Source organism: Phyllostomus discolor, chromosome 4 (assembly GCF_004126475.2).
Source record: "Phyllostomus discolor isolate MPI-MPIP mPhyDis1 chromosome 4, mPhyDis1.pri.v3, whole genome shotgun sequence".
Lineage (NCBI taxonomy): Eukaryota > Metazoa > Chordata > Mammalia > Chiroptera > Phyllostomidae > Phyllostomus > Phyllostomus discolor.
This window is the reverse complement of record NC_040906.2, coordinates 191,710,150-191,737,094: the sequence shown is the minus strand read 5'-3', so window position 1 is coordinate 191,737,094 and position 26,945 is coordinate 191,710,150. Positions and strand designations below refer to the sequence as shown.

Sequence of the window (26,945 nt, the reverse complement as noted above, 5' to 3'; positions counted from 1 at the left end):
GAAATTCTGGTTGGTGGGGTTTTTTTTTAGTATCAGAGTAATGCCAGCCTTACAGAATGAGCTGGGAAATATCCCCTTCTCTTCCATTTTTTAAAGGATTTTCTTTAAGATCAAATCTCTCCCTCATAATTTTCTCCTGATTTATTTTCTTACAGCATTTATCTTACTTTTTTCTTTTCTTACTTTTATGATCTTTGTTTAAAATTGGCATTATTTCTTTCACAAATATTCAGTAGAATTCATCAGGGGTGTCTTATGGACCCAGAATGTTCTTTGTGGGGAAGTTTTCAAACTTAGTAACCTATGTCATATAAGACTATGTAGGTTATTAATTTATTTTTATGTTGGCTTTGGTAATTTGTTTCTTTCCAAAGGAATTTGTCCATTTTTTCACAGCTGTTGAATTTATTGTCATAAAATTATTTATTATATTGTATATATTTTTAAAATATCTATAGAATGTATTGATTTCCTGTCTTTAATTACTAGTATTTCTCATTTGTGTCTTCTCTCTTTATTCTGATGAGTGTGGCTGCAAGCATATCAATTTTATTGATCTCAAATAATCAGCTTTTGATTTAATTGATGTTTTTACTGTTCTTTTGTTTTATATTTCATTAAATTTGCTTTTCCTTTATGTCCCTTCTTTTGCTTACTTTGGGTTTAATTTGCTACATTGTTCTAGATTTTTAAGATATAAGCTAAAGTCATTGATTCTGTTTTGTTCCAGGCATTTAGTGCTGTAAATCTCCCTCTCATCACTCCTTTATTTGTATTGTGCAAACTTACTTAGATTGTGGGTTTTTTTCATTAACTGGGAATTACATTCTAGTTGCCTTTTGATTTACTCTTTGCATAAATATTTTGGAAACGTTTTACTTATTTTATACAGATTTTAGGATATTCCAAGTAACCTTTCATTATTGAGTTCTAATTTAATTTCTTTGCTGTCATTTAACATATTTTTAGATTTTGAATTTTTTTTTTACTTATTGAAATTTTTTTCCTATGGCCCAGAATGTTTTATCATTGTATATGTTCTGTATGCAATAGAAAAGAATTACACACTGCTGTTGTTCAGCAAAGTACTTTATAAGTGCTAATTAGTTAAAGTGGGTTGATGGTATTGCTATCGACCTGCATAGCCCGATTATCCCAGTCAGTTTGTCCCAGTCAATGTTCAAATAATATTATACCACTTACTATATAGATAAGAACCTTATGAGAACATACTTGCATTTTCCTCTTTCTTTCGTTGTTCTGTTATTATTGTATGTTTTATTTCTGTAGATGTTATAATTCACACACACTATATATATGTGCATATATATATTACTTTTGCTTACTCAATTATCTTTTAGAGAGATTTAAATCATAAGAAATTCTTTTATATATTTACCATTTACATGTTTTTTTTTGTATTTGCAGATAAAGATAGAATCATTTTACTTAGAAGTCTGAAGAACTTTTAGCTTTTTAGTATGGGTCTGCTAGTTATAAATCTTTGAGCTTTTGTAAGTGTGAAAAATCATGTTTTTATTATTATTATATTTTTTACTGTTGTACAATTACAGTTGTCCCCATTCCCCCCTCCCATTACTCTCTCCTGCCCTACACACTCCCCACCTCCCACACTCAGTCCTCCCCTCCACCTCGTTGTTTTTGTCCATGGGTCCTTCATACATGTTCCTCGGCTATGACCCTTCCCTTTCTGTCCCCCATTATCCCCCTTCCCCCCTCCCTTCTGGTCACTGTCAGTTTGTTCTTTATTTCCATATTTTTTTAACCTGTATCTTTTAAAGACACTTTGAATGTAAATTTTTAAGTAATATTTTCTTTTCTTTTGGTGTTTTATTTTTATTTTTTTAAAGATTTTATTTATTTATTATTTATTTATTTATTATTTATTTTTAGGGAGGGAGGGGTGGGTGAGAGAGAGAGAGAGAGAGATATCAATGTACGGTTGCTGGGGGTTATGGCCTGCAACCCAGGAATGTACACTGGCTGGGAATCGAACCTGGGACACTTTGGTTCCCAGCCCGCACTCAATCCACTGAGCTATGCCAGCCAGGCTCTTTTGATGTTTTAAACATACTTTTCTACTGTCTTTGGGCTTGCATTGTTTCCAGTAAAATACCTCCTGCCATTGTTTTATTTGTGTCTCTGCACAAGTTTGTTTATTATTTTATTTATATTATTGACTGATAGTAATATTTTTTCTTTGTCATTGTGATTTTATTATGCTTGGTGGAATTTTTTAAGTCATGGGTGTAGTTTAAAAAAAAACAAAAACAGACTCAAGTAAGACTTCTTTTGACACTAAAATATAAAGCAGATAATCCTATCAAGTAGTTTTCACAGACATAAATATCTAGATAAAGTGCAGCACATTATTAGATAAATATAATTTTTGTCATATTTTTCTTCTTAAAAATCAGACTTTACTTTTAGATCAATTTTAAAAGCAGTTTTAGGTTCACAAAAAAGGAGTGAAAGGTACAGAGATCTCCTACACACCCACTTCCCGCTCCCAAGCACAGCCTCCCACACTGTCAATATCCTGCACGGAGTGACACATTTGTTGTGATGAATGGGCCTGCGTTGCCACAGCATCATCACCCACAGTCCAAATGTGCATCAGGTTCATCCTTGGTATTGTACATTCTGGGGGCTTCGACACATGTATAACGACATGTATCCAGCATCACGATACCCTGCAGAGTAGTTTCACTGCTCTAGAAGTCTTCCAGGCACTGCCTCTTCTCTCCATCCTCCCTAGGGTAACCACTGGCAAAGAGTATTGCCTCTACTCTTTCCATAATTGTGCCTTTTCCTCAATGTTACAAAGTTAGAATCATATACTATATGATTCATTGAGCTAGATTACACTACGTATGATTCTAACTATATAACATTTCCTCCATGTCTCTTCATGGTTTGTTAACTGATATTTTAGAGCTGATTAATATCCCATTATCTGTATGTAGCGCATTTTATACATTAATCCACGAGAGGACATCTTGGTTACTTTCACGTTTTGGCAATTATGAATTAAACTCCTTTAAATACTCATGTGTGGCACAGGATTATATGTGAAATAAATTTCCAACTCATTTGAGTACACACCGAGGAGCACAATTATTGGACTGTATAGTAAGAGTACATTTATTATGTAAGAAACTGCCAAACTGTGTTCCAAAGTGGCTGTACCATTTGGTATTCACACCAGCAATAAATGAGAGTCTCATTTGTTGCCATTTGTTGCCATTACTGTTTTGGATTTGGGTCATTGTAATAGGTAAGTAGTGGTATCTCACTGGTGTTTTAATTTGAAATTTCTTGATGACTTATGATGTTGAGAAGTTTTTCATATGCTTAATTATCATCTTTCCATGTTCTTTGGTAAGGTGTCTATTCAGATAGTTTGCCTATTTTTAACTCTGTTTGTTTTCATACTGTGGAGTTTTTTTTTTTAAGATTTTATTCATTTATTTTTAGAGAGGGAAGGGAGGGAGATAGAGAGATAGAGAGATAGATAGATAGATAGAGAGAGAGAGAGAGAGAGAGAGAGAGAGAGAGAGAGAAACATCAATGTGTGGTTGCTGAGGGCCGTGGCCTGCAACCCAGGCATGTACCCTGGCTGGGAATCGAACCTGCGACACTTTGGTTCACAGCCTGTGCTCAATCCACTGAGCTATGCCAGCCAGGGCTATACTGTGGAGTTTTAATACATTTTTCCCCTAGTTTGACTTGCTTTCTCATTCTATAGGCAACGTCTTTTGCAAAGCAGAGGTATTTGATTTTGATTAGCTCATTAAGTCAAGCTTATCCATCCTTTCTTTCATGGATTATGCCCCTTGTATTGTGCAGCCATGCAATGCTTAGCAGAGGGGATGTGGTCTGGGATAAACCTCTAGGTTTACACAAACCTAGAGGGCACAGCATCCCTTTCCAGAAGAGGGAGGTTCTCATCCACAGTGAATATTTGCTCCTGCGAGTAATTTTCCTCCACAACAGCTCATCTACTTTCCAAAATTCTTCAGTTGCCTTTACATCAGCACTTGCAGACTTACCCTTCACACTCACATAGTGTAATAAATGATTCTTGAATTGCTTAAACCACCCAGAGCTAGCAGTAAGTTCAGCATTGTACTCAGGTCCAGACTTTTCTTTCAACATTACAAAAACAAACTTTTCGCTTTGGTCATGATTGTCATGGTGCTGGAAGGGATGCACTTCTGTGTCTGGTCTTCAATCTAAGTCATTAGAACTTTCCAAGTTTGATCTAGGACCTTTCTGAACTTTGTTGGTCTTGTTGCCATCAATAAAGCAGATTTTTAACAGCTTCCATCATTTTTTCTTGTTCTCAAGATTATAGCTGTGGTGGAATGGGACGTGCCTGACTGGTGAGCAATAAGCATCACTAATTTTCCAACGTTCCAGTCCTTAATCACTCTTAATTTCATTTGCAGAACAATCACTTGATGTGGCCTCTTGCCGAAAACATTAGCAATGGATTTTTTATGCTTAGGGGCCACAGTAAACCAAACAACACATGATCAAATCAAACACAAAAGAAAATGATGCAATCTAAAGATGTAAGCAAGAGATGTTTGAGGTTGCTGCCAGTCCAGCATCACATAACATAGTGTTTTACTGAAGACTTTTAAAAAATAAGTATAAAAAGTACACTTTAAGATAATGATAAAAATTATAGAATGGTAAATACATAAATAAGCTCTATAGTAGTTTATTATTACCAAGTGCTATGTACTGTTTATACTGTATGTGCTACATATACTCTTATATGAACATAATGCGGTATGTCTTACATCAATTATATTAAAACAAAGTTTATTTCTTCAGTGGATGTTTATTTGTGATGTGTATCAATTCTATGCAATTGAGACAATACCCATATACTTATATATAATTTGGTGATACATCTAAGTAATATATATAATTATAATAACTTTATAACATAGTTTAATGAAGTATTAAACTGATGCTATTAAAATATTCATTATAATCTCCACTCCCATTAATCCAAGGCTTTGAGTAAATACCTGTGATTTCACTTGAAAGTGAAAAAATCAGTAATTCAGATGCTTATTTCTATGGTGCCAGGCAGTTGGATATTTGTTAATTCAGTTTTTAGGCTCAATGTTTTTCAAGTAAGCAATTAGCATCATATAGACAACATCAGAAGAAAATATAGATGTCTCTTCAGCAATTTAGACTGCAATGTTTTTATATAAAATAGGTTAAGATGAGATAGTTGTAGTTTGAAAGTTTGAGAGATTTCATCATTTAGAAGATTGTTTTAGTAGTATACTTTGCATAATGAGATTGGATGTTAACATAAAATTTTAAATAATATTGAAGATAAAGTACCTAAAGACACTCTAAAATTTGTATATGATAAATATGAATGTAATGTTCACTTACATTCAGTTTTATGTGTGTGAATATTCTATTTGGGCAACATTCACTTAGTAACATTAAGTAATGAAACCCAAGGAGACAATTGAGAGGAGTATCCAACCAGGAGATTGAGTTCGAAAACATAAAATTAGTTACAACATAAATGTTTACCTTCTCTAATTCAGTTATGATAATTAAAAGTCATTCTTGGTCAGCAATGTCTGAAAAATTTGCTTAAATTATTCAAATAGTTTGGAACATTCATTGGCCTATGGCCAGATGGTCGTAGGTGGCCCTTGACTAATTTCTTTGTTATTGTACATTTTTATTCTTTAAAAACCAAGAACTAGCCAAAATGTTTTCCTAATGAAAAGAGTGTCATTTGGCTAATTTTGAAACTGTTCCATTTCTGAGCAGTTCATATTAAACTCTATTGTTTTTAAGCTGGGAAGTTATTTTGTTCTTAGGGACATCCTACTTGAAATAGTATATCAAAATATATTGAGTATATACTTAGGGATGGCATTACGAAGTCATAGGCATACTTACGTTTAGCTTTAAAAAGTAGTGTCAAGCAAGTCTCCAAAAGAAAAGTCGAAATTTGCTTTGAAAAATTGTCAACTTCTGTTAAAGTTGGAAATAACCATTGTAACCTAGCAAATCCCCTTGGATTCAAATATGCACCAGAAGACAGGCATGAGAATATTTATAGAAATGCTATTCAAATTAGCTTAAATTACAAAGAATCCAAATGTCAATGGTCTTAAATGGGATAAATAAACAGTGGTATATTTGTACTGGAATATTATTTGGCGGTGAAAAAGTTGACATGCAAAAGCATGAGTGAATCTCACAAATACTCAAGAGCAGCAAACTAATCTTAGATGATAAAAGGCAGAATCAATACTCCTTACCATAGAGACAATGGTTAGCTTGTAGGTGCTGAACGGTGGCTAGTTCGAGCCATACCTTTAAGAATTGTGCATTTTATGCATGTTACGTTTAAATAAAATATAAATGTAAAAATAATATGCCAGCTGTAGGAAAGAGTTTCCAAATTTGGGTAGGGTGAGGAAAGTGGATCAAGGAAGAAGAGTGGGGAGCGAATCCCATTCATTTACTTTATCCTTTGTCACTCGTTCTCTTTTCTAAATTCGGGGTTACAGCATCAGAGACTTGCCAGCTTCCAAGCCCTCAGAGGTTCACGAACTTCTGGCCTGGGCTCCTCCTGTGCAGAGGCGGGTGTGCAGGGACGCAGTGTTCGAGAGAGCCCTGGGATCCCCTCCAATCCCACACAACACAACAGGAACTGCAGACACAACAGCAAAGCGCCGCTGTGTGCAAAGTAGCAGGCGCCCCACGGTAGCTCCCCGTGTTTCAGCCGCGGTCCGCTGGACAGCGACAGGACGACTTCCCCCTTCCCAAAGAACGGTCGGTCGGGCAGGCACTTCTGTTAGTTTCAGGAGGATACATCTTCGTTCACAAAAAGAGCTGTTCTCCCCGAGGTATAAACGAGAACAAACCAGGGAACACTGGGACAGGACGCAGCTGCTTTGCTATTCATTTTTTATTTTTTAAATTCGGAGCCAGCAGGAGCCAACGCACCCCTGGTAGAAGTGCTAGACCGGGGAGTGGGGACAGACTTCTTGCTCACCGGCCTGTCCCCTCCGGGGCGCGCGCGGTGTGACGCGTTCACCGCGGGAGGGAATTCCGCTTGTCAAGGTACCTGGGCGCAGGAAAACTCCAGCGGACTCTCCTGGAAAAGAGACCATGCCCCCCAAGTCCCTTCGCAACCTCTCCCAGACGGCCGGCGAGAATCAGAGCGGTTTCTTCCCCGGGCTCTCGGACAGGGATTTCCTGCCCGCCCCCGAGGGGACCACCGCCGAGTTCGTGGTCCGCTGTGTGATCCCGTCCCTCTATCTGTTCATCATCACGGTGGGCTTGCTGGGCAACATCATGCTGGTGAGGATCTTCGTCACCAACAGCGCCATGAGGAGCGCCCCCAACATCTTCATCTCCAACCTGGCCGCCGGGGACGTGCTGCTGCTGCTCACCTGCGTCCCGGTGGACGCCTCGCGCTACTTCTTCGACGAGTGGATGTTCGGGGAAGTGGGCTGCAAGCTGATCCCTGTCATCCAGCTCACCTCCGTCGGCGTGTCCGTGTTCACTCTCACTGCACTCAGCGCCGACAGGTAAGGGCACAGGTAGCAGTCGAGTGGGCTAAAAAGTGGTGGGGAGGGGCGGGGAGAGCACCTGGAGAGGAGGGAGGGAGAAGGGAAAGCGGGAAGAGGAGGAGAGGAAGAGAGTGTGGCTGGGAATTAGAGTAAACGACGATGAAACCGACTGAGATGTGCAGCTTGAAAAAAACATGAAATTTGTTACTTTTAAAATAATTAAAATTGCATTAGTTTGAAAGTAGTTTTAAAATTGCATATCCTAGTCTTCCTCTTCCCTTCCACACACTTTGGGAGTCTTCTATTTCGTAGAAAAGCCACAGAATAAATGGGTAACAGTGTAGCTACCTTGTAGAAGCTCTCTGTGTGCTTAAAACCTTGGACGTGCCGTTTCCTTATTCTGCAGCTTAACAACCTGATAGGTAAGAGTGTCTGCCTTAATATTAAGGAAATGTTTGATTTTGACTTTGTTTCCAAGTAAGGGAAAACACCACTTACACTTAAAAACTAAATTCTGCTACTTAGTTGAAGCAAAAACAACTAGAATAGTAAATGTTCTGACACATGATTTCACACTTTTGTTTTAATACCTCAAGTCAAGTGATATGTTGTTTGTTTTGTCACAAACAGGTAGGTACCAACTATTTGTATTTTAAAAGTGTTGTAAAAACACACCCTACATATGAAATCTGCTTACATACATGTTAAGAGTGGGAAGTGTCCATAGGTCTACCTTGCACATCATGTAGTTCCACGGCATCATTTTCCAGGTGAGGGTACTGAGGCTCAGGGAATGGGAGTTCCCTGGCAGAGCTGGGAGAAGAATCCAGGCCGGCTAATCTCAGGTCCTGTGCCATTATTGAAGGCTCTCTGAATCATGCTTTTGGGCATTTACGTAGGAGGGGTGCCTGGGTGGGAGTGGGGCAAAATTGGGCATGTCCAAATTTGAAGTGACGTTCAATCGGGTATCATTGCGTGAAGCTGTAGTCTCATAGGCATGGGATTGGGGTGTTGACTTAAACTATTTAGATAAACAGTTTAACTTGGATGATTAAGAGGGTGTCTCTCGCCACCTCTTTAATTAATAGGTTATTACTGAAAACTGAATCCATCTGAATTTCCTGGTATTTGCAACAATGCCCTTACATCACTTTGGTGTTAACTGTTAGTCTTCAGCAAAGGAAGAAAATATTCAGTGGAGAGTTGAGAGCTATTGTCTTCCTTAAGTGAATATTATTGATTTTTAAATTTGTGTAGTATTTTCTCTAGAACCACATTCCTACAAAAATAGGTGGCTTTGGATAAATTAGCCACCTAGTTTTGTTTGGCATGATTTCTATGATCTTTTTTGAAATGTTTTCTTTGAATTCCATAGTTAAAATGTGACTTTTTTAGTTTAACTGCCCTTCTTTAGGCGACCCATTTTAAATCGAAAGTTTTTTTAAAAAAATTCTAGGTAAGGGTTAGAATAAAACAATCAATAGTTACCACTACAATAGTTGAAATTACTGTGATATGCTTTCATTTTGAAAGGTAACATTAGTAACGAGATCCAGGGCTTGAGTTTATTTTACAGCACTTTTCTTTCTTATTGTGGACAAATGCAGGTAAATTGACTGATAAAAGTCGGAGAAAGTGTTATTCCTCACATATGTATTGACTTTCAGTTCATTATGTGTGCATCAGGCACTTTGCAAATAAAGCGTGGATACTTACTTCAATAATAAAGGTAAAGAAAGGTGCATCTCCTCTTCCACTGGGTCCAGAGCCTACTCTTGCCTGTCAGTGTGCGTTTGGGAAATCCAAATGGAGGAACTGGAGTCGCTGGTGTTGAAATCACACAATACATTCCAGTATCACTTAAATGGCTTGGACATGTTTTGTTTTATATTGTCCACTTCTCTGTTGTTCTTCCAGAACATGGTAATCTGAGTGCTGATTTGTACTTGACCTCCTCTCACTTCGTCTCACCAAATGTTTTACTTTCTTGTGGACTTGGAAACAAGAATAAGGCATTGCACACAGCACATCGCACTGTGCTAGGTTTTTTGTGAGTTTACTATTTTCACAATACTGTGGAGTAGGCACTGTCATTATTACCACTTCGAAGTAGAGAAAACGAAGGCTTGAAATTAAGCAACATTTTTCCTGATTTCGTAGCGGAGCCAGCATTTGAAACCAGTTCAAAGCCTACAATCTTCACCATTAAGCCACACTATTACTTTCCCAGGTATAGGAAATTACTAGTTTTTTCCTGTTCAATGGCAGACTAAAAAAATTACATTTGAAATATAGCACCAAGAGTAAATAAAAATGATTGCAAAAGCTTATTCATTAGATTCAAGAATGAAAGCATGTCATGAATATAACAGCAAAATAAAAGAAACACCTTGAATTCAAAATTAAGTAGCAGTTGTAGCAATAGGAAAGTTAAAGAAAAGCTGTTATTAGAGTTTTTTAACAACACATTCAATTGTTTGTTAAACTACACTAAATATTCTGTCTTCATGAGGTAGCTTATATAAAGTTAGAGAATTTAGAAATAGAGCTCACAGTAATGCATAAACAGGAAGATAATTAGATTTTTGGAAGGCATATCCCTATGTGAAGTAGAAAGTTAATGTTAGCTATCATTGATGACAGTGCCAGATGGCAAGACTGAAATAAGAAATATACTATTTACCTTGAGGCCTAAGTTACCTTGTTTGACAAGGGTGGTGTGGCTGACACTGTGTGGTGGCATTGAGTATTCATCCTTGACTTTCCTCGTTCTTTTGAGGAATTTCAGCTGATTCATCCTTAGGAAAGCTCTTTTGTGTCCACTGTGGATGTACCTCAGACACAGTTCATAAGCAGAATGTGAGGAGGGACAGTGTGCAGTCTGAAATGGTGATAGTGGTGCTATCAGTTCACTTTTCAGTTTTATATTGCTGGATTTTTGTTACTGTATCAAAAGTGTACCTCTTTTGCTTGCTCGCATCAAGTAGCTAATTAACAATATTTGCATATTCTGTGTTGTATCATTTCTACCAGTTTTACACGCCCACCCCCACACACACACCACCCCACTGTTGGGACCAGTGTGCTGTGATACTGAGTAGATGAATCCCCATAAACCACACTTTGCTTATGAGAGGCATTATGGACATCTTCTTCACTCTCTAACACAGTTGCATTCCAAATAGAATATTATTTCTTGGACTCTTGAAGACCTTTTGCCTCTAAATCCCATAATTAAAATGCAAGTAACTTTTAAGAATGAGTTCTCCTTTTTCCTTCATGGCAAAAAATTCCCACAGATTCCTAGTGCTAAACTGTAAACTTTATCATTTTATGTATTTACAAGTGTAAAACTAGGTATCAATCCCTTATTCTGTTTTTTATACAACTGTAACTAAAATGTATTTATAAATTAAATTCTAAAATTTTATAAAAGATACAAGTGACATTAATTTCATGCATCAGGTTATGCCATTTTTCTGATACTAAATAGTCAATGTTAAACTGAATGCAAAAATAATATTGCACCTGACTAAGACCAAAGTGCTAATGTGTTACTAATTTCAAGCCTTTCTTTGTTAGTTAGGATAAACACATTTAATTCCATAATTGAGCTAGTGCTGTTAGGTAGAAACCTTGAATCATCAACATTATATGCATGTTATAGCAATGCAGACAGATATTTTCTTTAGTATAACTATTTATTAAAATATTAAAACAGAGCAAATGTGGGCCTCAGGTCTAACACTCTCTAGGCCTTAGGAAGTATTTTTTTTTAAATCAGTCTGTGTCTAGCTGTGAAAGGGCATGCCATTATCTGTTTGCTGGTTGCTCCTCAAAACTCTTGACTGGAGCTCAGGTCCTGATGGAACAGCTGGCTTTGCTTTCTTTGGTCCATAGCCCTGGGCAGCAGTGTGCTGAGAAGCCCCTGCCTCTCAGTGCAGGTTCAGAGTTGTTCTCAGAGTGGGTTTTTGAGCTCTTTTGAAGAAGTCTCCTGGCCATACATATCTAAGAGAATAGTCCACACTCACCCTGCAGATAACCCATGTTTCCAGGATAATGACTTATTTATTTTCAACTTGCTACAGAAGAATTTAAGGCATCTTAAAGATAAAGATACAAATAACACACAAAGGGAATAAAAAGGGGAGGAAAACCAGGTATAAGCAAATAAAAGTTGAAACATTCGAAGTCACCCCCACTTTCACAAAATGTGAGTCCTACAGTAGATTTGTCTGAGAGCTTTCTAGCTGTCAGCGCAAAAGGACAATGTGTTTGGCATAGCAAGTGCTCAGTTATTTTTACATCACCATAGAAACAGGATGAGTTGTAATCTGCATTTAATTTATTAGTTAATTTGAATTTATTTAAAGTTTGTTATATTTGACTCCAATAATCAGATATATTTTATTCATTAGTCTCAACTACTTCTAGTTTATTTCCTTTTCCTTTCTAATTTACACATTGAATTAGGTGCTGCACCTCCTCACAATATTCACACTATTGTGTATATGTGTGTGTATGTACATAGATAGCATATATACATATATGTATGTATATATACACACGTGTGTGTGTGCATGTATAAAACTTTATAGGTTTTGGAGATTATTTATCTACCTTGATCTGAAACTTTTGGGATACATTTTATAAGTAAAGAGAGAATGTGCCCTGGCTGGTGTGTCTGTGTGGATTGAGCACAGACCTGCAAACCAAAGGGTCGCTGGTTTGATTCCCAGTCAGGACACATGCCTGGGTTGTGGGCCAGGTCCCCAGTAGGGGGCATGCGAGAGGCAAACACACATTGATGTTCTCACCATCTCTTTCTCCCCTTCTTACCCTCTTCCTAAAAATAAATAAATACAAATCTTAATAAAAGAAAGAGAGAATGTACCAGGCTGGGGTTTACGGCATCTGGGTGCTAGTCCTGTATCTGTTATGTCCAAATGTTCAAGTTGGAAAAAAATGATCAAATGGCCCAAAAGACATGCCCATAAATCAGTATTTTCCTTATTTGCAAAATAAAAACAATGTTTTCCACTGTAGAGCTGAGGGTTCTAAGATGGGATCCTGTCATCTCCCCTTTGAGTGCTGAGCAAACGGTGAGCCAAAGAGAACAAGGAGCACTGATAACTGGTGCAGCGACTGGATGCTCAGTCCAGGGCTCCGGAGCTCTGCCTGTCCCACTATTCCACGTGACCACATCTCAGGCAAGCCTCTCATTTATTCATTTATGCTGGTTCTATCTGTACACTTCTGGGTGGAAAAAGAGGTCCCTCTAAGATGCACCTCTCAGTCTTTTGCCTGTAGTGAAATTAAATAGGGGGGCCATCTGTTATGGGTGAGCCACGAGGTCAGACAGTAAAGTTTGACACTTTCCTTATTGGTTGTCACCAGAAGTACAGTTCTTATTGGTGTGTTCTGAAACCCAATATAACTTACCTTGGCTCTTTCAATTGCAGATTGCTCATGAGGGTTCACCAATGTCAAAGGTCTTGTGTAGGTTTCAGATAATATTGTATGTAACTGGAAGATTACTTTCAGCTCTTTTGAGAACGTCAACCACATCCCGAATACATTGACAGCCTTGTATGTCCAAAATTTATTTGTTTAATTTCTATACAAAAGGACACGTCTTCATTAAACATTCTTTTATTTTTTATTGTTTGTTCTTCTTTTCTTTATTATCATTTGTTTTCATGATCAAGTTTATTTTTATGTTCATGCCCCCAAATCATCCAGTTTAATTTTGCTAGCTTCAAATTTAATGATCTATCTCAACTTACTGTTATTAAATGTTATTAGGTCCGCATCCTACTCCTGAAAACACTGCTGATTTATTGAGGGCCTTGGCAGTATTTTCTATTTCCAGTTACTTATAGGTTTTCATGGGAAGTGGAAATAAACACTAAACCTTCACTTCTCCCTAGCACTTCCCTTGATTTCTTTGAGTTTTATTTTTTTCTTATGAAGATTTTCATTAAGAATATTTTTAACTTCTAATGTAGGCCTTCTTAATGTTTATTATTTGTGGAAATTTGGGGGTATTTTGAAAATTAAAATTTTAATTATGCTATAATTCAAAGTAATTTTTGAAAAAGAATCACATTAAAATTTTTTATTTATTTTTAAAGGGACAAGAAGGGAGAGAGGAAGAAAGGGAGAGAAACATGCAATCAGTTGCCTCTTGCACACCTCTAATCGGGGACCTGGCTCACAATCCAGACATGTGCCCCGACTGGAATAGAACTGGTGACCTCTCAGTTTGCAGGCTAGTGCTCAGCTCACTGAGCCACAGCAGCCAGGGTGAAAGAGAATCATATTTTAAGAGAGAACCAAATAAGCACAACCTCAAAATGATTATAGATATTTGTATAGATAGAATGGAAATGCGGTTTTTACAGATGACTGAAAAATATGAAACATTACTTGCTGATACTGTTGAGGATTACTTTCTCTACTGTAAACATAATCATTAAATTAAGAAAGCATAATTGCAGATGTAAGTCAAGACTTTCCAGTTAAAAACACCATTGGCTTTAAAAAGACAAGAGATCAAATGTCTAATACTGGATAGAGTAGATAAAGCATTTAGTGCTTCAGTTGCATTACAGTTTAAAATATACAGGATTTCTAGTCACAACAGGTGAGTGAGTTCTGAAGCATATGCTACCAGCTCTGTAATCACTCAAATGTCAGGTAATCCCTTAGTCTCAGTGAGCTTTTCTGTAAAATGGGCACACTAAACAGTTTTGCAGCACAGGACCATTATATCAAGTGAAATAATTTAAGCACTCTTAAACTGTGGGTCGCTGTGTGACTACTTCTAGTATATTATCTGTGTGCCAAGATGACACGTGACTCATTAATTGATATCAGTATTTATTCACACATGCAGTTCATTTTCAGAAAATAGTCCTTGAAGAGGAGAGGAAAGTGAGCCTATTGTAAAATTAATGATGATAATCTCTCTATCACCTACAGCCTTTTCTCAATTCCTTTAATCATACACTGACTAGTTCCAACCTATTGCCTTCATCAACATAAATTGTCATTATCACTCTCCTCATTATGAAACATTTGTGAGATTTAAGTCATGCTTTTTAATGAGTTAAGAACAAAGCGATTTTTGTTCTGCTAAAGAACAACTAGAACAGCTGACCCCTCTATAATGAGAAAGGTGTTTTTCATCCTTTCCATGTCCAAAATATGACATCCACATATTGCAATATTTTTAGTAAGGTTACTTATAGTTTTAGACATCCTATTGTGTGCTAATGGTAGATCGTTTTAAATGATGAATTTAGCAATTTCACTCAGAATAAGTTTCACCGCTATAGGATATCAATACCCTTAAAATGTGGCATGATGTGTTGTAAAGGCCAGGCATCTGATCCTCCAAGCACTGAACTTCTGCTGGGTTTCTGATACTCTCTGCGATGCTGAGGGCACACCGTTGCAGGGAGCCTGTGGGAAGATGCTCACTGCTGCCATCAGTCTTCAAGGTGCTTTCTAAACCTGACTTAAGTTCAGAATCACTTGAAAATCTGATAAAAATGAGGAATCTCTCCTTTTACATCCTGGGACTCTGTGCCAGGAAGACTGGGAAGCAGTCTAATCCTCTCTGTCTTGTTTTCCGTTCTCTGATTGATTCTGAAGATTAACCCACCCTGGGCATCAGTAGGCTAGACCGTCTCCATCTCTCACGTCCATACTCAAGGAAACCTAATCGCCAGCAACTGCCATTCCAGTCCATGAAAACTACTCTTAATAAAGTCAGCTCCTTGTTGCTTAGGCCGTATTTCCTTATTAGCTCAGTACACGTTTGCTGAGAACCTACCGGGGCCGGGCATGGTGTTATGCATTACAGATGGAGCAGAGAGCAAGGCGCAGGTTCTGGTTCAGGAAGCTTTACCTCTTCTTTTGGAGTATTTGACACGGAGGCCTACACTTTTTTTTTTAAATTCTTACTTTCTTTCTCTTGCTTCCACAGTACTCATGTCTCCAACTTGCCAGGTAGTTCACACTTGGACTTTGTTAGCTTACAATAAGTGAAAGTTTGGTATGAAAGAAGGAACTATGGGTAGTATAACTAGAAAGCTTTGCAGAAATTTATAGGCGGAGATTTTGAGATGTTTTGATAACTTTACATAAGATAAAATGATCTCATTTTCATTATATATTTTGTAATATGATTAAATTTAATGATCCCTTTATATTAAATTAAGACCATATATAGATATAACAAGCAAGATTCAAACAGACATTAATGAAGAAGCATATCTATTTCTTGATATTTAATATGTAAAAAAGGATTATGTTCTCTTTATATGAATTTTTAAAAAAGATTATATTTATTTATTTTTAGAGAGGGAAGGGAGGGAGACAGAGAGAGAGAGAAACATCAATGTGCGGTTGCTGGGGGTCATGGCCTGAAACTCAGGAATGTACCCTGGCTGGGAATCGAACCTGGGACACTATCTTTATATGAATTTTGATTGACCAGTTTCTAGTTCTCAATTAGGGATAGATTTCAGAGACTATATGAAAGAAAAAAACTTCTTTATACATACCTATTTTGCTACTAAATTCAATGAGATAGTTTTTATACTGAGGGAATATTTCAGTCTTACATTTTCATAAACATTTAAAGGAAACATGATTAAAAATGTTCATATTAGCATCCATATTAATTTTCCACTATATATGTATATTTACTTTTTGTTTTTTATTCTTTTGAAGATGTACATGAAACATGGGTTGGTGTATAACATATTATCTGACAGATGTAAGCTCTGGTTTAGTTCTAATAATGACACTTCAATAACCTGTGTTTAAACTATAGTTTTGGGCTGTATAGAATTTGGAATACTCTCTTTTTGATCAAATGTATATCATTCATTGAAAAATTCATGGGATCCATTTTCTCTTTCAGGCAGGAGGTGGCTAAGAATCATCCCTACTGAAAAGTATCTTTTCTGTCCTTGCCCTGCACTCCTACTAGGTCTCTTACTCTTGCTCCAGCAAAAATTCTGCATCTGTTGCTGGCTTACTGTGGCAGTATTATCAGGACGAGGCCGTCATTATTATATTATATCTTTTTATATTACACTAGTTTTCAGTTTGTATCTTTTTTAAGATTTTATTTATTTATTTTTAGGGAGGGAAGGGAGGGGGGAGAGAGAGAGAGAGAGAAAAGAGAGAGAGAGAGAGAGGGAGAGAGAGGCATCAATGTGCGGTTGCTGGGGGTTATGGTCTGCAACCCAGGAATGTACCCTGGCTGGGAATCGAATCTGAGACACTTTGGTTCCCAGCCTGCGCTCAATCCACTGAGCTACGCCAGCCAGGGCTCTCAATATCCTTTATCATTATAGTGCTTCTGCAAATGTGCTTACCTCTGGGATAGAAGTGAGGGTAGGGAAGTGACCTTCCCCTACCCTGCAAATCCATGAAGGAAAGTTCAGAATATTCTTTGCTGTTTCTGACAATGTAAAAGGGAAGGCTAGTCAGCTAGTCCATTTCTAGTGATCAGCAGACCCCTTACTCCATTTCTCTGCTTTCCCTGCTTCTTCCACGTGCGAAAGAGCTTATAATCAGTTTTCGAGTACTTTGGTCTTAAATATGAATTGTCAGGCAGTAAATATCTAAAACTTCTGTGGAGAGGTTCCAGAATAAAGTAACCAAACAAAAAATAAAACTTGGAACTATTCTAGAAGGAGAAGAAAACTAAACATTTTCTGTATTAGTTCTATAGCTATAGAATAAATAGAAAACTAGAAAGAACTTCTAGAATTTAAAAATACAATAAACAATTCAGAAAAAAGGAAGCTAAAGGTAGTAAGACAGCTTAGAAAATAAAGCCCAAAAGAAAGTGCAAATGAGTTTGATAAAGTATGAAATTAAGAAAAGAAAAATTGAGCTTCAAAAACTGGGACTCTGATTATTCGGGAAGGTGGTAAAATAACATTTAGAAAAGAATCAAATTCAGGTAAATGGAAAATTTACAACCAAAAAAATTATCAAGTAACAACTCCAGAAAAATCAGAGCCAAGAATATAAAAAAGAGAATGTCATATATACTACTTAACTCTGTGGTGAGTGATATTTGTTTAGCCGTAGCTGCCATCTATTGACTATTTTGTAAATAATGTAACTTACCAAACCAGGAAGTTGGGAATGGGGAGACTAGAGGTAATAGAGAGAAAATCTTCAATTACTGTAGCAGGGTATCAGGAGCTAAAGTCTATAATATTTGATTCAGGAGACAGTGGAAGAATTTCATTTCTTAGAATAATGGAGAAAATGATGTGAAATTTGTTTTAACACAGGAGCGGGGCCTGAGATGTAACAAGGGACTTCTATGTTTCTTTATAGCACTCTTACTGCTCTCTGAGTTCAAAAAACAGATAAACCCCTTTGAACATTATTAATCTGATAAAAAATTTAGAAAGCAGAAAAAGTAGCTTGCTTTAAGTTACTGATTATACTCCTTTGTTTCTTAAGAATATACAACTAAACAAAATAGAAGGGAACATCTCTACTGAGTTGTGCTCTGTGTGAAGTCTGGGTAAGATGCAGGATGTGTGCTGTTTTGCTTAATTTGGTGTTGAGGCCCTTTGCTGTTGCTCTGCTTTAATTTCCATGTTTCCTGTTTCATGTGGGAAGGTCCCCCAGAACAGAATGGAAATAACCTTTTTCCTATAGAAGGCCTGGGAATGGCACTTTGATGCAAGCCCCCAAGGAGAAAGGGAGGCTTTTCTCAGAGTGAGATTGGGGCTGGGAGTTCTTCCTTCCTCGTGAAAGGCATGAAATACCTGGATTTTCAGAACACCAGACTAAATGAACGGTAAATAAGGAGAAGGCACAGAGTCATGACACGGTTAGTTTCTGCTAATCGCCAGGCATTGTAACCGGTGCTCTGCACATTTTATTCTTCTAATCATAAAGCTATGAGGGAGGCGTTTTTTATCTCCACTTTACAGAGGAAGAAAAAGACTGTAAGTGATTTTCCAGCAGCTATCAGAGATAACACCTCAGATTTGTTTGATTAAAATCACTTTCAACTGCACACTGTGAACCTCCTAGGTATACTGGAACCTGAAGTATTTTCCACGACACATAAAAAATAATTTGGGGTTCCCATACCTTTTTGGTTTGATTGCATTATCAGTGCCCTAGCGTGTGCGCCTGAGTCAGCTGCGGGAAGGTTTGCCCTGTTGGAGCCGGTGAGTGCTGGAGGCCTTTTACCACTGTGACTGTGTCGGGGGGAGGAAAGAGAATTCCATGAGGTCTTCACACAAAATAAATTTGAAATGTAAAGACAGAATATTATTCCATTTCTTTCAGTCCTTATGATTAAATTGTGGAGAAAAACCCAGTTTGGACTAGTCTCTAAGATTTACTGATATCCTTAGGAAAAAAAGTGGGTGGGTGACTCAAGCTTATAAGTTAAAAGAGTTCCAAGGTAAAATTTAATAATATGTTGTGGGCATTTTCTATTTTATGGTTATTGTATGTTATAACAATTATAGTAGTGTTAGGTTTTTCAAAACTAAAAGTATTTAATTAAAAGTATTCAAGAAATGGTTACACTTGTAATATGTGTAGATTTAGGGAAAAAAAAAACCTTGTGAAAGTGATAAGGAAATTACTGCCATTTGGGAAATGACAAGTTCGGATATTTTCCTCTGTCCTCCTGTCTTTTGTGTTAATATGCAGCGAAATGACTTGCACACAGAGAAACCAGGGATCTTAGGTGTTCCCTGCACAACAGTTAGGGAGTGGTGGGGTGTTGGCATCTCTCTCTCGGCAAGTAAGAGTTCCCTCCCTCCCCCCTGCCCTCCCTCTCTCATTCTATCTCACTCCCTTTCTTTCCTCAGAGTAATTTGAGACATACTGTCTTCCCAGGTACAGAGCGATTGTAAACCCCATGGACGTCCAGACGTCAGGGGCGCTGCTGTGGACCTGCACGAAGGCTGTGGGTATCTGGGTGGTCTCCGTGCTGTTGGCTGTTCCCGAAGCCGTGTTCTCGGAAGTGGTGCAAATTCGTAGCTTGGATAATGGCAGCTTTACAGCGTGCATCCCCTACCCTCAGACCGATGAATTACATCCAAAGATTCACTCAGTGCTCATCTTTTTCGTTTATTTCCTCATACCCCTTGCAATCATTAGCGTTTATTATTATCATATTGCAAAGACGTTAATTAAAAGTGCACACGATCTCCCTGGAGAATACAATGAACATACCAAAAAACAGGTAAGGCGTGTGTGTGTGTGTGTGTGTGTGTGTGTGTCGGAGGTGCCCTGGGCAGCTGCAGTACTGCTGTGTTGTGTTCAATCTCATGGACTCTCAAAACCAGAAATGATTAGAACTGAGTCGGAGGTCACAGGGACATGCATTGGCCTGAGCTGGAAGGGACATTGGGAGTCTCTAATGTGTGGCCATGTCAGAGCTTTGTAAAGGCTCACTGAGGTCCTGCTTCTCTGTCCTTTGGGGCTTACAACCATTATAATTTTTGGAAGAATTTTTTATCTGGAAATGTTTATGCAAAGAATCACATAAGAAAACAGAAACATTTCGCAGTTGAAGTATAGATTTATTTAATTTTTGTTCTCTCGTTAGCCCACTGAGGATGACAGGAAGTCTGGGATCAGGAACGGACTGTAGAAAAACTGCCTGGGGTCTGGGAAAGAGGTTTGGGTGAGATGTCGGGATGGGAGGCTCTGGGAGCTGGGCGGCAGAACGGGAGAGGAACCAAAGGCTGCTGCTGGAGTCGTTCTTGGTCTAACTCAGCTTTATAGATTTTCCCATGAAGATCGTATACTGATTTAAAAACTGTAACACGTTACATACTTTTTCTTCCTTAAAGAATATGAAGCACTAAGTTAAGGAAAAACTACATTAATTCACAAAGAGATGGAGATACTGTACTTATGGGACAAATTTCATGTGCACTCCTAGTGGGGAATTTCTTCCAAAGGTACAGGGAGGTTATGGGTGACTCTTCCCTAATCTGAATGAAGACACATTGAATTTCAGATCATTAAAGTTTGCTGCGTTGTAGATGGAGGCACAGGCTGGGGCTTTGGCCACTGTAGCCGCAGCAGAGCCCCATCCAGGGCTCTTACTTGGAAGGTAACCTCCATTTATTGATGCACATCAATGGGAGAGATCCTTATCTGCTTCAAAGTCTTAAAAAGTTAACTAATCATTAAAGAAATTGGTAAAGTAGATTAATTTTCTAAATATAGGGCACCTAGAAGCAAAAATGTTCAGGTCATATATTTTTTACTTTTCATGTAATCCTTAAATTCAGAGCCTGTGATCTAATTTTTATCTCAGTTTGGGTGTTTGAGTTTTTGATCTGGTTTCTAAAGTTGAGTGTCTCTTACCCTCTCCACCATCATTTTTTATTTAAAGGCCTTAGTCCTGCCTTTATTTTGTAAATTTCCCTATTGAGGCTTATAATCTCAGGCTGAGTAATTGTGCTTGACATCTGCTGAGAAGTAATCTCAATGCTAACAGCCTGCCTGTTCGTTTGAATGTCCAAGCATAGATTGCCATGGAATGCTTGCCCCCATGCCCCACCTGCAGGGAAGAACACTGCTTCGTAATATAAATTTTACATCGACCTTCTTAGCACTGCCAGGTCGCCTACTTTCCGCCGTGGGGAAACATCTGGAGCGCCACATTCTTGTGCCTGAACGAGACTCCTTCCCCTCCTTCGCTGTCACCACTCACTGCTGCTCCCCAGCGTCAGTCCTGTTTGATTGCCAAACACTTCCAGTCTCTTCTCTCATATCTAGTTAGTTTTAGCTCAGAAAATATTATGTCTCTTGCTAGCAATATTACCAGTATCTTTTGATAATTGTTTTCACAGTGATGTTGCCTTATGTAAATATTTTAAAAAATCAGACTTATATCAGCTCAGCTTGGATTCTAGATATTAGAAAATGGTTTTTAGATTTAAAAAGATCAGTGCCCTATAGTTGAATGGTGTCAATTTATCTCATTCCTGAAGGCCTGCCTATAAAACAATAAACAAAGTGTGTAAATTTTATGGAAAGAAAGAAAATATATAGGATTGACAATTATGTCAGATGCTTTTGATTTATGTGAGTCTGGAGTTTAAATCTTAAGGGTTTTTTGTGTAGTAAGGGTTAAAGAATTATACCTTATTTTAATGAATGTATTTTTCCTATTTAATATATTCTGATTAAAAAAATGTAAGGTTAGCTCTGGCTGGTGTGGCTCTATGGTTTCAGTGCCAGCCTGTGAACCAAAGGGTCCCAGGTTCCATTCCCAGTCAGAACACATGCCTGGGTTGCAGGCCAGGCCCCCAGTGGGGGACATGTGAGAGGCAACCGCACATTGATGTTTCTTTTCCTTCCTTCCTTCCTTCCTTCCTTCCTTCCTTCCTTCCTTCCTTCCTTCCTTCCTTCCTTCCTTCCTTCCTTCCTCTCTCTCTAAAAATAAATAAATAAAGACTTTAAAAAAGAAAATAAAAGATGTAAGATTGAATATATTCTGGGGGCAATACAAACAGAAGTGATTTATAATTAAAGTGAGCATGTAACTGAGCAGATGGGGCCTGTCCACGTGGTGGCTTGGTGAATGACCCAACAATTAATGTTGGAAGAACGGGTTAGCGATATTCTAACCTTGTGGGGCTTCAGAGCACTTTGTCTTGTAGCCCTGTTCTCCCATGAGACCCAGTACTTCTCTTGCTCCCCAAAAGGCTATAAGCCAAAAGCAAACCCAATAATTGCCCCATATTCTTATCTTAAAGCAGCAGCTGCACAAACAGTTCTCCAGTCTCTCTGGAAGGTGCCAAAGTTGCCATCATCACCCAGCAGCTCCCTCCTTCAGAACCTGTGGTATGTTGTCATCAGCCTCCGTGTAATAGTCTAGGAAAACATGTGCTGGTGTGTACTGGATGGTGATGAAGTTCAGGAAAGTTCCAAGTCTCAAGAGTCCAGATAAAGAGTCCTGGGTATGCAAGGCAGTAGGTCAGTGTCTTCCAAGGCAGAGTCTTTGTCGGTTTCTGAGTCAGCTAGAGCTGGCACAATCAAAGCAGCATGCTTGCTTTCTTACTTGCCCACGATGGACCAGCTCCTACAGCCTTCGTGACTCTATCTCACTACCAGTAGCATGCTGGAACCTACCTTCACTACCAGCTGCATCATGGCTCTCTCATGGGTCTTCTACTCCTTTCTAAGCCGCATGGCTGAATCCCTACAAACTGCAAAGCTGCTACTTCACTACTGGCAACATGGCTCCTTCTACACCCTTTCAAACAGTGGTCAAATTGCTCATGGCTCTCCGCCCTTCATTTAAACCTGACCCAGAGCCTCCTGCATAACCTTGTCTGACTCCTCCCACAATGAGCTACAGTTGCCAGTTCTCCTGTATTGTTTACATTTATTTGCTTCCCAGTCAGGGCAAGAATGACTCCGTGATCCAGGGTGACCCCCGCCTTCCCTGGCTATGTCATGAGTCAGGATACACCCTTAAAGTCAGGACCACCCTGCCCCCAAGTGGTAGCACAGCTATTAAACTAGTCTTCATTATGAAATTATCTTAAGTCATATTATCTGCTTCCCTTATCTATGAACTATGGGGAACATGCTCTGTACCCTGTAACAAACACAATAACTTTAAGCTAAAGGAAAATATTTAAAAATAAGAGAATTTTTTAAGGTCACAGTGCTTTCCATAGAGACACAGTCATTTCTTAATAATTTGCCATCTAGTCTTATATAAGCTGTCAGATATTATGACTGGAAATAGTGTAGTGACCACAATAGCATTAATCAAACTTTTAAAATCATCACGATGTTGAGGAATATGAAAATTTTTTGTATTTTTGGAAATGTTTGCATGGTATAATAAGTTTACTCCTTTTGTATCATGATGTTTTGAATATGGCTGGCTCCACTTTCATTTTACCAATGGGACTATTTCCTTGTATTTGCAGATGGAAACTCGGAAACGCCTGGCAAAAATTGTGCTTGTCTTCGTGGGCTGCTTTGTCTTCTGTTGGTTTCCAAATCACATCCTCTACATGTATAGGTCTTTCAACTATAACAAGATTGACCCATCTCTAGGCCACATGATTGTTACCTTAGTTGCTCGGATTCTCAGCTTTTGCAATTCTTGTGTCAATCCATTTGCTCTTTATCTACTCAGTGAAAGCTTCAGGAGGCATTTCAATAGCCAGCTCTGTTGTAGAAGGAAGTCCTATCCAGAGAGATCAACCAGCTACTTAGTCAGCTCTTCTGCAGTGCGGATGACATCTCTGAAAAGCAATGCTAAGAACGTGGTGACCAATTCTGTTTTGCAAAATGGGCACATCGTGAAGCAGGAAATGGCACTGTAATGCTGGCCATTCAACGGACTGCCTGGAATTAACTTGCTCTTCTGTTTCTAGTGAGCAGAACAAAACTAAGCAACTTTCTCTTTCTCAATACTTCTGAGCTAATTCATTAGACAATGTCATGATTGACTTACAAAAGGCAAGACAAACATAGCTAGCATTTTTCTCTAAACAGAATTTTAAATTATACATATATAACATTAAAAGTGATTCAAAAGCCAATCCTACATGTATATAAATCAACATTCTTTCAGAACTTAAGCTGTTGCTAGAGTCAATGCTAGTGTTACCTTAAATTTATTTTTGCTTAAAGCAGGAAATTATTATATTGACTCAGTGATTCAATGAGGGTACTATTCAAACTTCTAATATTTCAAATATAAGTCACACTTTTCTGGTGAATTTTATTCATACTTAGTGCATGTATGTATCTCCTTTGTTTGAATAAGATAATAGAAAATCCAAAGGTAGACTTAATCAAAAGCCAATACCTATTGTGATTCTTTGTGTGATTAAGCATAATTTCTAGAAATGACATATCTGTAACTTCTAGGATTAAGGACATTTATATTATAAATAGTAAAATAGATATCATCTGAATATGATTTACATTATAAATGTAAAATAGGTATCATGTGTTTTAACTTGTAAAACTATGATTCAGAAATTGGCATGGCCATTTTTGAATACACTGCTAAATCCCCAGGTATTTGAATGATCCTGTATAGCTATGATAAGATTTGTATAATTCTGGTGAATTCAACCACCTACTCATTCTTTTTTGTGTCAGTCAGGTGACAAGGCAAGTTTACTCTGCATGGTAAGATAGCTTTTTTCTGAATAAGTAAGTGTCTTGGATCTTTTTCACTAAAATAAAAAAGATGGTCTTTTTTCACTAAAATGAAAAATATTAAATTCTAAAGCTATTTTTTCTTAAGTGTGGTTAATAAGTCTTACATTCAGATGAATATATTTCATACTATTTCTCTTTCTAAATTTGCTGGGTAGAAACAACAACTTGGTAGTGTACAAATCCCTTTCTTAAACATCTCTCTCCTGTGCTTTTTAGATATGAAATTCTCAATTTTATGTGGCAATAGAAAGGATAAACACAAGCAAATTGCCTGTGATAGTTGATAAAAATAAAGATCATGAACATTAATCATGTTTTCTGTGTTCTAGGCATAATCCTAAATCGTTACATGTACTATCAAACTTAATCCTCAATAAAACTCCTGAGGTAAAAAAGGAAAGGATCCAATTTTGGGTAGGATATGAGTTACACCATTAGGGGTGTCTCCACTTAAAAAAATACACAAGGTGTAAATTTCACAAAAAATACTCGATGATATGAACACATTGCCAACAAGGCCCTGAATTTATACCTCTGAATATGTCTATTGTCTTTATTCTTAAAATTAGCTAACTGAGGTTCAGAGATATTAAGAAACATAACAAGGATTACTCAGCCATGGAAAAGTGGGATTTAGAAATGGCTACCACACCGTGGTGCCTGCACCCACCATCCCACCACTGCTCAGTTGCGGCTTTCTTTCATCTTCAATAGTTGTTCCCATCATTGGGAAAGTTGTAGCTCCACTCACCAGAAAGGTGCAAGGTATTACACACAATTTTTTATTGACTTTGGGTATGTTATAAACCTTTTAAGACTCATCCATTAAAATGAAGAACCAAGGCTAATCCTTGTGCTGAACGCACAATCTTTTTTCTTACTGGTATTAAGATGATGGTAGAAATGTACATATGAAAGATGGCAAGATACAGATATCTTGCAAGATCCTTTTAGTTTCATATACATGCGTATTGTTTTATGTATGTATATGAAACTAAGGGACATATGTATATTTTAGGTAGAAAGTCCTGATAATTTAAGGTTTAAAGGAATAATGTTGTTAGGTAATCTGTTGATTTAATTTTCAAGACTGAAAGATATTCATTCATTAAATATTTTAGAAAAATTTTATTTACACATATTTTTGTGAAAATGTTTTTCTGTAATGATACTAATGAAGTAAAAATGGCATTGCAAAGTTCACTTTTTCTTTTTATAATGAAAAATTTTAACATTTTCCTCCCTGAAATGTAGAGGTTACCTGACAATAAAGGAAAAAAAAAATAGAATGGTTCTTTGAGTTTACTTTTATCATTCTTAGGATAAGAATATAGCTTACATTTCTGGTCATCACCCATGAGGATACATTTATAACCATAATTTATCCCCAAGTTTGTTTTTCTCTTTTGTGCATGTTATGTAAAAATGGGGGGAAGAGAATAATAAAAATTAATGAAACATTTTTTGATACCAAAACAAATATTTTATTCAACTATTTGCATATTAGAACGTGTCTTAAATTTTTATATGATTCTATATAGCTGTAAAATAGTTAATGGGCTTTGAACAAGTACATTTTTTCATTTACTAATATTTTATTACTGGCTTCATTGCATACTTGGGAAGTATTTCTATTAAGCTTCTGACAAATGAAGTGTTTCAAACATCAGGCGTTTCTTAAAATAGAACAACTGTGTATTTCAACTTCAAATAAATTAACTGTGTGCACATTTTCCTTACAATTTTTCAAAACAATGAGACACAGTGTGAGTAAATATGGTCAGTTTTGGTGCAGAAAGCCATCTTTAAAGCCATTGCAGAATAAAAAGAAGATTGCTGAAGAAAGCCTGGTTTATCTGCATCTTTAATGATTATCAGAGGAAACATTACCTATACACTATAGTTATAGCATTTTGCACCATTTTATTTTCTAAATTATTTTTAAAAGTTATTCCAAGAGCTCTATATTTTCCATGTGTTTTGTCTTACCAAATTTTGAATGGGAATTTTCTTATGTACAGGATCAAGTCTGAATCTGTGGTGGTGAACTTGTGTTTGAAGTAGGATAGAGGGAAATGTGACGCAGATTTCACTTCTAGGATCTAACTCCTTTCTTGG

General features: G+C 37.4%; 1 protein-coding gene across 1 annotated transcript; it reads left to right on the top strand.

The window, feature by feature from the left end:
- Window positions 1-6,993: 6,993 nt before the first annotated feature.
- NMBR (neuromedin B receptor) lies at window positions 6,994-24,267 on the top strand. The gene is made up of 3 exons (XM_028510992.2): window positions 6,994-7,616; window positions 19,506-19,854; window positions 23,576-24,267. The coding sequence occupies exons 1-3, from the start codon at window positions 7,195-7,197 to the stop codon at window positions 23,975-23,977; spliced, it is 1,173 nt and encodes a 390-aa protein (XP_028366793.1). The 5' UTR covers window positions 6,994-7,194; the 3' UTR covers window positions 23,978-24,267.
- The last annotated feature ends 2,678 nt before the right edge of the window (window positions 24,268-26,945 follow it).